Source organism: Artibeus jamaicensis, unplaced genomic scaffold (genome assembly GCF_021234435.1).
Source record: "Artibeus jamaicensis isolate MK-2021 breed Jamaican fruit bat unplaced genomic scaffold, CSHL_Jam_final contig_457, whole genome shotgun sequence".
Lineage (NCBI taxonomy): Eukaryota > Metazoa > Chordata > Mammalia > Chiroptera > Phyllostomidae > Artibeus > Artibeus jamaicensis.
The window spans coordinates 54,295-66,624 of NW_026521840.1; the positions used below are offsets into that span (position 1 = coordinate 54,295).

At 38.7% G+C, this 12,330-nt stretch overlaps 1 protein-coding gene across 1 annotated transcript; it reads right to left on the bottom strand.

The window, feature by feature from the left end:
• Window positions 1-6,366: 6,366 nt before the first annotated feature.
• SPIN4 (spindlin family member 4) lies at window positions 6,367-9,530 on the bottom strand. Its single transcript, XM_037135172.2, has one exon. It carries the CDS (start codon window positions 8,991-8,993, stop codon window positions 8,244-8,246), a length of 750 nt encoding a protein of 249 aa, XP_036991067.1. The 5' UTR covers window positions 8,994-9,530; the 3' UTR covers window positions 6,367-8,243.
• Window positions 9,531-12,330: the final 2,800 nt, after the last annotated feature.

The following is a 12,330-nucleotide window of genomic DNA, read 5'->3' on the forward strand; positions in this document are numbered from 1 at the left end:
GTCCAAAGAGGTGTTTCCCTAGTTGATACCTTAGAAAAACTGGCCAACAATTAGCTTCTGAAAAATATAAATGAAATTAGAAATCCAACAACTGCTGGTTTGATAAAAAAAGACAAAGCTCTGATTTGGACCAAATAATAACTCAGTCCTACCAGGAACTCTAAAATTTCTACTCCTGACTACTGTACATACATGAAACCATAAGCTACTGACAAAAATGATAGCATTTATGAATCAATACTGGTGGACAGATATTAACAAGGCCACAAAAAATTGCCTACCTTAAATATCCCACCTGGGCAGAAAATACAACCCAGAAAAGCCTGTTTGCACTGCCCCTGGACAATCGTTTTTGTCTTTTTTTTTAGTTATTTTTCAAGTACAGTTTTCTATCTATTTCTCCCACCCCAGCCCACCCTGCCCCGTGCTCCCCACCTCCCTCCCATTTCCACCCCCCTTAGTTATTATCCCCGTGTCCTTTATACTAGTTCCTCTAAATCCCTCCCATTTTTTTCCCCTTAAATTCCTTCCCCCCTCCCCTCTGGTGGCTGTCCCCTTGTTTTCTATTTCATTGTCTTTGTTTTTAGACAATGTAGCACTTGAGTGCTACATTGAGTGCTACATTGGGTAATAAATTACCCAATGGACCACTTGAGGCTTGGCAAATAGATTTTATACAGCTTCCCTTGTTTCATGTATATATATACATGAAAAATATATATATATGTTATATATATATGTTTTATGTATGTATATATATATATATATATATATATATATAAAACATATATATATGTTTTAGTCATCATATGTATGTGTTCTCACTGGCCTGAAGCTTTCCCTTGTAGATAAGCTAATGCCCCTACAGTGGCTAAAGCCCTGTTGGAGGAGATTATTCCTATTTGGGGAACTCCTTTTGAACTTCACCACAGTGATCCAGGAACACATTTTACTCATCAAGTGCTACAATAAGCCTATGCTATTTAGCCAGTTCTACATCATTTTCACTGTGCTTACAATCCTTAATCTTCAGGCCTAGTTGAATGTACTAATGACATTATTAAGGTTCAATGGGCAAAATCTGTAGAAACTCCTCAAATATCCAGCCAAAAGCATTGCCATTATTTCTTTTAAACCTCAGATCTACCTCTTTCGGGACTCATAAGCTTTCACCTTTTCAGATAATTACAGGATACCCCACTCATTTGGCTCCTGCTTCTTTGGATCCACGTTTGGGAAAAGGAGACATACTTCAATATTGTAAAGCCTTAATTGCTTCTAATGAAAATAATCATGCTTTGGTTGAGCAATCTTTGTACAGTGCACTCCAAGGAAATGAAAAACTCAAAATCCACAGCTTACAACCTGGAGATTTTGTTTGCTGGAAAAGGCACCTCATGAAAGATTCCCTCCACCCTTGCTGGAAGGGCATCAGGACTGCTGAGTAACCCTTGAGTCACTAAACTCTAGGGAGTAGACTCTGCATACATGTGTCACTCCTAAAGAAGGCACCAAAGCTTGGCTGCAACTGCACACAGGCTGATAACCTCAATCTAAAGCTGCCAAGAGTTAAAGCAGGCAACCTCTGAAGGAAGTGAATTGCCAAGAAGATTGAATCGGGCCTGTACAACTCTTTTCTTACTATGAATTTGATTTCAGTTTTCTCTTTTCCTTAGAAGGAATATTCCCTTGTTTACATTTTCTAAGCCATTGTGAAAGGGGGGAACTTTTGTGGTTATTGAATCTGCTGTCAAGAACTTTGATCTAGCCCTGGCTGGTGTAGCTCAGTGGATTGAGTGGCGGCCTGTGAACCAAAATGTCGCTGGTTCAATTCTCAGTCAGGGCACATGCCTGGGTTGCAGGCCAGATGCCCAGTAGGGGGCACACAAGAGGCAACCACACATTGATGTTTCTCTCCCTCTCTTTCTCCTTCCCTTCCCCTCTCTCTTATTAAAAATAAATAAGTGTTTGTTTGTTTATTTACTTATTTTAAACCACTAGAAAGCACCAAGGTAGGACAGATAAAATAAAGTATCAACTATTGAGTCAAAAAAATGTATATGCGTCATTATTTTTAAATTGTTGATTCTTAATATAATTCCCAGTTTTTCATGTACTTGCATTCAGATCAGAGAATGAGATCTGTGTTGCAGCAATTCTATTAAATACGTTGACACCTCAAAAATAAATAAAATATTTTTTAAAAAAACAACTTTGATCTATTTAAGATGTTAATGGTATTTGTTTCATTATCTACACAGTTGAAATACTAGTTTAAATTCATCATGTAGAGTGTTGTGATGTTCTGTTTTAAATTCTTCTTGCTGTTAAGTTCTGATCCTGGTTCCTGTTAACCATGGACACAAGCTGTTCCCGATCATGCACTTTTCCTCTGCTGAGAGAGACAACACCTAGAAAGGGGTCCTTCCTGACATGGACAAAGGGCTGCTGAAGTTAGAAGACCTAGCCACTGATCAGTGATGTTTTCAGAGAAAGGGCTCAATCGAAAGGAGAGAATGACAAAGACTACCTGGAACTTTAAGAAAACATAATCAGTCAAGATGACCCTACCCAGCAAAGCTATTATTTAGAATGGAAGGACAGATAAAGTGCTTCCCGACTAAGGTCAAGTTAAAAGAGTTCATCATCACCAAGCCCTTATTATATGAAATATTAAAGGGACTTCTCTAAGAAAGAAATAAAAAATATGAACAGTAAAATGACAACACACTCACAGTTGTTAACAATCGAACCTAAAGCTGAAACAAAAACAAACTAAGCGAACAACTAGAACAGGAACAGAATTACAGAAATGGAGATCACATGGAGGGTTATTAGCAGGGGAATGGGAGGGAGAGGAGGGGAGAAAGGCACAGAGAAGTAGCATAAATGGTAGGTAGAAGATAGACGGGGGAGGTTAAGAATAGTATAGGAAATGTAGAAGCTGAAGAACATATACATGACCCATGGACATGAACTAAAGGGGGTGAATGCAGGTGGGAGGGGGTGTGCAGAGCGGAGAGGAATAAAGGGGGGAGTGAAACAACTGTAACAGCATAATCAATAAAATATACATATATTTTTAAAAGGGTCTATGGGAGGAGCTAGGGCTTCCAGAAGTTCTCGCACTCTAGTTAATCAGAAGAACTTGACAGGCGAGAACCCTACAGGAAGAACTCTGTTTATAATAAAGCTCTATGCTTCTAATTCCCCCTTTCCTTAACTTCCTTTCCTTTGTAAAAATAATCTCAGCACGCAGGCCAGAGTGTTCACCTTGCCTGCCATGTGTGCCCGCATGGGGTTCTAACCCTTTCTTTTCCCCAAAGGAATCCTTTTTGGTGACAAAACATCTAGTTGATGTTGTTTTTTCAGTTGACACTGACAAATGGTGGGATATTTCCAAACCACTGTGAGTGACCATGGCTGTAAAGGTACTGGTGGCTCTCTTCCTCCCCGTTACGAAGTATGTTCCTAGAGAGCAGGGATTTTGTAGACTGTTCACTGTTCTATCCTCAGATCCTAGGCCAGGGCTGAGCCTCTCTCTTACTGTCTGTTAACAACCTCATGACATCAGGAAACAACAAAAGACAATCTGGACTTGGGGCCTATTGGGAGAACAGGAACTAGAAAGCATTGTTATGTATGTGAAATGGATACACATTGGTATTTTTTTTGTTGTTTAGCATGTAGTTTGTTACGTAATACATATGCACTACTCTAACCCTTTAATGATATTTATCACATTCTTTTTACCTTGTTCTGCCTACTTTTATACCTACATTATGTCTTTGTAATCGGTCTGAAGGCTACTTGGAGGATAAACAAATGTTAAGAAAGGAAGATTTTTGTTCTGCCCACTGTCGTGTCCTAAAGCCTCAAAACAGTGCTAGATTAGTGCCAGATTCCCTGAGTTTTAGGATATGAGATAATCTCAATTATTATCATGGGGAAATAAATATACGACCTAGTTCTGGTCTTGCAATTAGGGGTGAGTGGTGGATAATTGCTTTACTACAGCCAAGATACAATCTACATGAGAGCTGAAATTGTCTTTTTTAGTCAACTGACAGTGTTGTGGCTAGGGCCCAGTCTCCCTGACTATAAGGAGTTGTAAGAAGTGGTAAAGGTACCTAAAAGAGAGACTAGTATTCTAAAGTCAGTGTTATTGTTTTTGTTGCTGCAATCCACTTCCCCATTAGGGAAAAAAAGGATCCCTATAACAAAAATAAAAATAATTTCCACATGTTTAAAGTTTACCCTTCATTTTGAATTAAAAAAAACCCACAAAAATTGATGCTGGTAATGACTATGGTTATATTTGCAGTAAATATATGAGGCCAGATTTGCACCAAATTCATGATCGTGTCTGCCTCTGCAGAGAAAGGAAATGTTATGGTATTGGGAATTTTTTTTATTCCTTAATGATTTTATTTATTTATTTTTAGAGAGGGGAAGGGAGAAAGAGAGGGAGAGAAACAGCAATGTGTGATTGCTTTTCACTGGGCCCCCACTAGAGACCAGGCCCACCAACCCAGACATGTACCCTGACTGAGAATTGAACCCACAACTCTTGGGTTAGCAGGCCCAGCACTCAATCCACTGAGCCACACCAGCTGAATTTATTAGTTTTAATGCTCTAACTTCTTTTTTTAAATATTTTATTCATTTATTTTTAGAGAGGAAGGGAAGGAGAGAAATATCAATGTATGGTTGCCTCTCGAGTCCCTTGCTGGGAACTAGCCTGCAACCCAGGCACGTGCTCTGACTGGGAATCGAACCAAGGTCGTGTGGTTCGCAGGCCCACGCTCAGTCCACTGAGCTGCACCAGCCAGGGCTCTAACTTCTTTTTAAAGATTTTATTTTTATTTATATTTAGAGAGAAAGGAAGGGAAGGAAAGAAACATCAATGTGTAGTTGCCTCTTGTGTGCCCTCAAGTGGGGACCTGGCCTCCAACCCCCAGGCATGTGCCCTGACCGGGAATCAAACCAGCAACACTTTGGTTTGCAGCCCACACTCGATCCACTGAGCTATGCCAGTCAGGGTTACTAACTTTTAAAAATATATAAATCTATAGCTAAAACAAATATACCAAAATGATGAAATGTATTAATTGTAGATGAAGGTAAATAAATTTTTGTTATATATTTTATACTTTTTATATTGTTTTAATTTTTCAAGTAAACTACAAAAAGAATTGAAAACGGCATTATAGCTTATGACTTTATTAATGTTTTCAGAATTGAACATATCTAGGACATATGCATATGCAACACACAAGTACATAAAGCATCTGAATAAAACAATTGAGAAGCATAATAGATAAAACTTTAAAATTTGTATTTCACAGAGAATATATATTCTATTTTAATAAAAAGCTTGAATAAACCAATTATCACTGAAGAGATAAGAAAGCTGATTAAAGATCTACCATCAAAAGTGTCACTGGGATTAGACTGTTGTACAACTTAGTACTAGCTAATTTTTAAACAACAAATAATTCTAATGCTATTAAAATATTCCAGACTACAGGTAAATATTGAAAACTCACCAATTAATCTTCTAAGCTAGCACAATTTTGATTCAAAATCTTGATAAAGACAGTGCAAGAAAGAAAATACAATTTTGCTTTGAAACACAGATGCAATAATTCTAAATAAAATAATGGTAAATAAAATCCAGCAATATATCATATGATTATGACACCATGACCAAGTAGGACTTATTCCAGAAATACAAGTTGGTTCACTATCAAATTCCTCCCACTCTAACTCATTATGTCAACAAATTAAGAAGAAAAACCATGAAATTTTATCAATAGATGCTGAAAAGTCATTTGATAAAATTCATGAGCCATTTTTAGTAGTAATGCTATATAAAACAGGAATAGAAAAAACTCCCTAAATATGTTAGTAGTTAATGACTACCAATAGCCAAAAGCAAACATTGTGCTAATTAATAGGGAATGCCAAGAACTGGATGGGCATGCCTGCCATAATCATTACTCAACATTGTTTTGAAGAATCCAGCTAATGTAATAATAATCAATACAAACAACATAAAATTATCTCAAAATTATCTCTATTTGCAGGTGAAATGATTGTGTATGTAGAAAGTCAAAACTATTTTATTTTAAAACCCAATGTAATTTATAGGATTTAGTGAGCTGATTCAATAGAAAGTAATTTTTTTTTAATCCATAGTCTGTCTCTATTGGCCAGAATAACAAATTACAAATGAACAGGAGAACATACACCATTCAAAATGTCAAAATATGACAAAAACTGTAAAACTACTTAGAAATAAATGTAATCTGATATAATGTACCTAGATGAAGAACATTCCAAAAGCAAAAACAAAAGATTTTAATGATGTACTCAAAGTCTTGAAAGTTAAGTATTAATATTACTAACATAATCTTCTAAATACATATGAAAATGTAATTCAATTTTTTTAATGTGAAAAAAGCCTTTAATCTTCATATGAAAGAATGAATATCTAGGACAAGTTATATAAAAAAAAGAAGAAAAAAAATCTAATGAAAGGTAATTTGCTTTACCAGAGTCCAAAATTTAAGGTTAAGCCACTATAGTTAAAATAATGTGAACTGGCTCAGAAACTTTAAAATGGATGGTTGATATAATAAATGTGATAGCATCAGGTATACAATATAAACAAAGTGTATAGTTGGAGATCTATTTAATATAATATAAAAAAGAAATTCCAGTTGGATAAAACAGCAAAACCTCAACTTTTTAGAAAAAAAAATTACTTGGGGTTGGGGTATTCATCTGAAAAAGACAGAAAACTAAAAAGCCAAAAAGAAGAAAGTAGTCTATCTAAAAATTAAAAAAAAATTAAAAGATACATTAGTAAAGTCAAGATTTATGATAGGCTGGAAAAAATCATAACACATATGGGTTACAAATGATTAATATTCATTATATAGCAAATACAATGAGAATTCTTATATATTTATAAAGGAAAAAAAATCAACGATTCAATAGATATGAGAACATAGGAGAAGAAATACTGGCAAATCATAAAAGAGAAAAGCCCAAAAAGCAAAACAAACAACCCCCCTAAAAACAAACAAACAAAAAAACCTCACTGAGTTTGGCAATTACAGAAACAATACAACAAATTTTTCCCCTTTCAGATTTGCAAACATTAAAGCGTGCTGGAGAGAATGCTGGAAAATGAGAACTTTCATTTGGGATGGCAATTTTGTAACAGCTTTCAAAATTAAAATAAGCCTACACAGCAATCCCGTTTCTAGGAATCTAACCTATAGAAATAAAAAGCACCATATGTATCAAGTAGTGTTATGGGGAAACACTGAAAGGAAATAACAAATGACCATTAATAACAGAATGGTTCAATACCATTTTGGTACATAAATATGTACTGTGTATGCAGCTGTTGGAGGGAGGAAAAGATGGAGGGAGGAGAGAAAATGGGTGATTCATTCAATAAATGGGTGGCACAATCAGGTATCCAATGTGAACAAAATGTATAGTTAGATCTGTCTTATTACATATACAAAAATAAATTCCAGAGTGAGAGGGAAATGGGTGCTGTATTTAAATAAATGCGATGACGTGATCAGATATCTAATGTGAACAAAATGTATAACTGAACCTGTATCTTGATACTATATATAAAAATAAATTCCAGAGGGAGAGGAGGAGAGGGAAAGGTGAGAAAAGGGAGAAGGAGATATCTAGAACTATTTATTGATTAGAAGGGATTTCATGTATATGTAAAGTAAGAAAAGCAATTATAGAGAAATGATGTGGCTTGTAATTTTTACAGAAACTGCAACAAACTTTGTAAGAGGTTGGGAAATTTGTAGGATATGCATCATGTTCTTAACACTTGTTATTCGTGAAGAAGAGGGAAGGTAAGGGAAATGGGGGAAGGATATGGTGTGGGGTTATACCGTTCATTTTTGTTTATCTAGTCTTTCATTGTTCCAAAGGTATTGAACACTTTTCAATTTTCTATTAGTACCCAATTTATATTTTTCAATTACGTAACAAGGCAATATCATAGGTACCAAAGTACACTTGGGCAAAACTGTGGAACTAGTCAATGTAAGATCTGGAGGCACAATAAGTAATAAGGGATATTAAATTCCTGAATCTCTGACACCGAAACTGTTCTCAAAAGTTCACGATTACAAAAACACAACATACTTTACATTTAATAGTTCCACAAATTTTGCAAAGAACACGGAATGAATTTAGGGAGTTTTCACCAAACCATAGACATAAATGTGAATATCATCATCAAACTTAATGAAGTAGACAGACGGCTTGGCCACCACTTGATGGATGAAAATGCCGGTTCTCTTGGACCCATCATCTTTGGCGTGTTCCACCTGCTTGCCCACGAGGCTGTCGACCACTTCTCCAGGCTCCCGTTCTGCTGTAGGGAAATAGTAGTTGGAATCTGGAATGATGCGCAGGTCACCATCTTTGTAGTCATCCAGGAGCGTGTACATGTAAAGGACTGGATCTTTCTCGTAGGTGATGTAAAACCAAGTGTCCATCACCGGGGCTCGCGCCAGGACCATGCCCTTCCATTCATCTTTTCGACCGTGCTCACCCTCAAACACATGCCCCACTGCCTTGCCAATCAGGGAATCTGCGAGGCGGGAATCAATGCGAGGAGTTGGCACTCTCTCAGGAAGGATCTCTAGCGCTAAAACTCTCTTATCTCGGTGCAGTTCCAGCCCATACACACTATCCTTGCCATCATATTTGATGATGTAGAGAGTGGGCTTCACAGAAACCTGCTCGAGCACGGTGCCCTTCCATTGCTCCACCGGCTCGTTGCCTTCCTTCCAGCCGTGTTGAATGCGGCAGCCCACGATGTTCCTGCGGGTAAGGAAAGTGGGCTTTCGCCGCTGCTTCCTGTGGGTGTGCCTTTTCTTCATCAGGTATGCGGACACACCATCTACACCCATCGGAGGCACAGTTGGGGGCGACATGGCTCGGGTTTTCTGGACGATCTGGCAAAGCTGCCACTTGCCCGATTCAACCGAGACAAAAAATCAGCCCTGTGCAATATGAGATCTGTTTTCGTGTGATCTCTCAGTCCCGGTCAGTCCTCCCTCCACCAAGCACAAGGATCTCACCAACGCTCGGTAGAAATGCCGTAAGACTGATCTCAGGTGCTGGGACGGCGTGGGCCTCTTGAGAGTGTCTCTCCCGCCCAGGAGGGGTGTCTGCAGCAGTGGCGGTTGCCGCAGGAGATGGCGCGCTGGCGTGTACTGCCCGCGCCTGGCTCCCGCCCGGACTCCCAACCCGAAGTCCCGAATTGACCACTTAGCTGTTATCGACGGTGTTGCGGCGGGGAAACGGCGATGGAGAAGGAGACCACGGCGAAGGCAGGCAAGCGATCAGAGGGATGGCTGCGGCGGCGGAGGGCGGCTCGTCCCCGGCGAGTCGGAGGGGGCCTCAGCTTCGCAGCGCTGTACTGCTCGGCCTAGCTCTGGCGCCAGGGCTTTTGCCGCTTCGGGAACCGGACCTCCCCGAGCCCGCCCGCGCCTCGGCCCCGCCCCCCACCATTCCGCCTTCCGCTCCGCCCGCCGCGGCGGGGCGGGTCAGTGCGCGCACCCGCGTTCAGTCCGCAGAGTTGCAGGCGCTCACTCCTTCATTTCCTCACGCGCCCCCCGACCGCTTCCCTCAAACCGGAGCCAGACTGGCCGGCTCCCCTCCTCCCTTTCTCTGGCCGCCTGTCGCCCGCCAGCCTCCTCCACAGCCGCTCCATCTGCTTTCTATCTTCCAGGAATTCCTCACAAAGCCTTCGAAAAAAAAAAAATAGTAATATCCAACACACACATACACACGCAGAGTTTGTACATACAAATTATTTTCTTTCGGTTAAAGGGATATGAGACCGGAGAAGAAAAAGCCTCTGTACAGTCCACCATCTTGAGCCAAACTCTCCTCTATATTTTGTATCTCATCGTTCGGTTTTGCTGCTTTTTTGAAAAATAATCTGTTTATTTTCGGAATGTAAAAGAAATATTCGGACATTGTGCAGCTTTTCTACGATTCAGTGAAATAAAACACGAAACTAACCCCAATATCCTTAATCTTACCAGCTCGACATACACAAAATGTTACAATACTGTTGCAATTTCTCCTTCATTAAATAAATCTCTGCATATATTTCACAAAATTGTGAACAGATTTGGTAACTTCATAGCTTTTTTCATTTATGTCAAACATTTTCCAAGATTATGAAATATTCTGAAAATGTGATTTTTTTAATGGTTTCATAATGTTCCTTTGTATAGAAGTCCATTATTTATCTTAAATGGCCTATCACGGAATGGATAATTAAACTAGTTTACATTCACATATGGATGTATTGAGCTACTATGAACCATATTTTCAAAGAATATTTAACAACCTGAAGATCTACGTATGAGAAAAGAGTGATCTGTGAGAATGCAGGATATTGAAACAAAATTGTGGCCCCAGTTAAAAAACAAATGTTACAGTTTATTTTTTGTAACGTTTTTTGTAACAAACGTTACAAAACAAATTTTGCACAGTTAAAAAACAAACGTTTTTGTTATATGCATTTGTGGTTTTTCTGATGACAAATGTAGTACATGCTCATATGGAAAATCCAAGAGATAGTAAAGTGTCCATAATTTCCCTACCTCAAGTCACAGGGCTGTTACAAGAATTAAATGAGAATGTCTATAAAACTTTTATTCCTGTATTCTACTTTATAAGATGGCAATAAAAACCTGGGAAGTCCAGGCCCCTCATTCTCATTCCTTCACCCTTCACTGGTGAGAAGACACCATATCATCACTTGTAAAAAAAAACAAAACAAAACAAAAAGGCTATTAATTCATACAGAAATGTAGCAAAGCAGGGGAGAGTGCTCCAAGGCACCAATGCTTGCTGACTCCACATTTCACTATCTTTGAACACAGGGACAGAAAAACTTAGTTCTCATACCATTTGATAGCTGATGGGGCAAAATATGTGTGGATTCCCCAACTCCCCATGTTTTCAAGGCCAAGGACTTCGGATAGCTGTCCAATACTGTAATACAAGAAATTAATTTCAAGGAAACAAGAAAGGTCAGGAAACAAGAAAAGTCATGCACTAAGAGGCATTTCCAAACTCTTTAGAGTGGCATAGTGGCATATACTTTAGTCATACATATATGTGACCTACACACTGAAAGTCAGAAGGTATGTGTAAATGTCATGTCATTATATTTCACAAATAATGTCCCCCAGGTAATCCCCCAGGACAAAGATGTGCCAAGCTCTTTTTGCTTAGAAAGCAGTTGACGAGTGACAGAAGACCACCCACGGGGCACACAAAGGCAGGGAAAACAATTTACTCCTGCTCTTTGGTTGTATACTTTAATAAAGTTCTTGCTCACAACCCCACAAAGCAGCCCGAGGAGATAAAAGAATTTTTAATATTCTTTCCTCTTTAAGACTCTAATGTTGATGTTTAGATTATTCTCTAACATTATGGATTCAGTGGGCCTTACCACACTATGATATAATGTTTACTTTGTATGTCTGCCCACTAGACTATAAACCCTTTCGAGAAAGGCCTTTTATCTCGCAACTCAAGTGCCTTACACAGAATAGGTACTCAATAAATATTTGTTAAACGAATAAATAAGTGGTTTCAGCTGTTCTGTTCCAACCCAAAGAAATCCTCCCAAATGAAACAAGTCATCTTACACAAGCCTCTGAAAGCTGGGGCCCTGGTGACTGCAACTCTCCCACAGCAGCTTTAGTTATTCTTTCAAAACATCCACATCGCTGACCTGGTGAATATGTGTCCGTTAAGTCTGAAAATTATTAGGAGAGCACCATCAACCTGCAATATATGTCTAATATCTGCCTCAAAGAGCAGCTGTGAAGATTGAATGAGGTCATTACAAGTGAGTATCTTAGCATAGGAACTGATTCGTGCGAGGTACTTGAAGTCTCCTAACCAAGTCCTTTCCTCTTATCAGGACTGTCTACAAACCATAGAGTTCATGCCCCACCTCTGAACTTACACTCCATTTTACACTCAAGCCCTCTTGGTCAGGGCGTGAGGGTAAATCAAGGAGGTACTGTTGACAGGACTTTGTCCCTTATAGCCAGTTTCAGAGCAGTCTTGCAAATGCTTCAAGTTACCAGAGGCCTAAAATCTAGATAAATAAAAAAGTATTTAACATAATTTTGGGAGATACTGTATTAATCTATAAGTGGAGGGGTAATAGAGATAGGTGTCAATTTTGTTACTTCCGTTGTACAAGGAAAATTATAATACATGCCAAGAAGTATT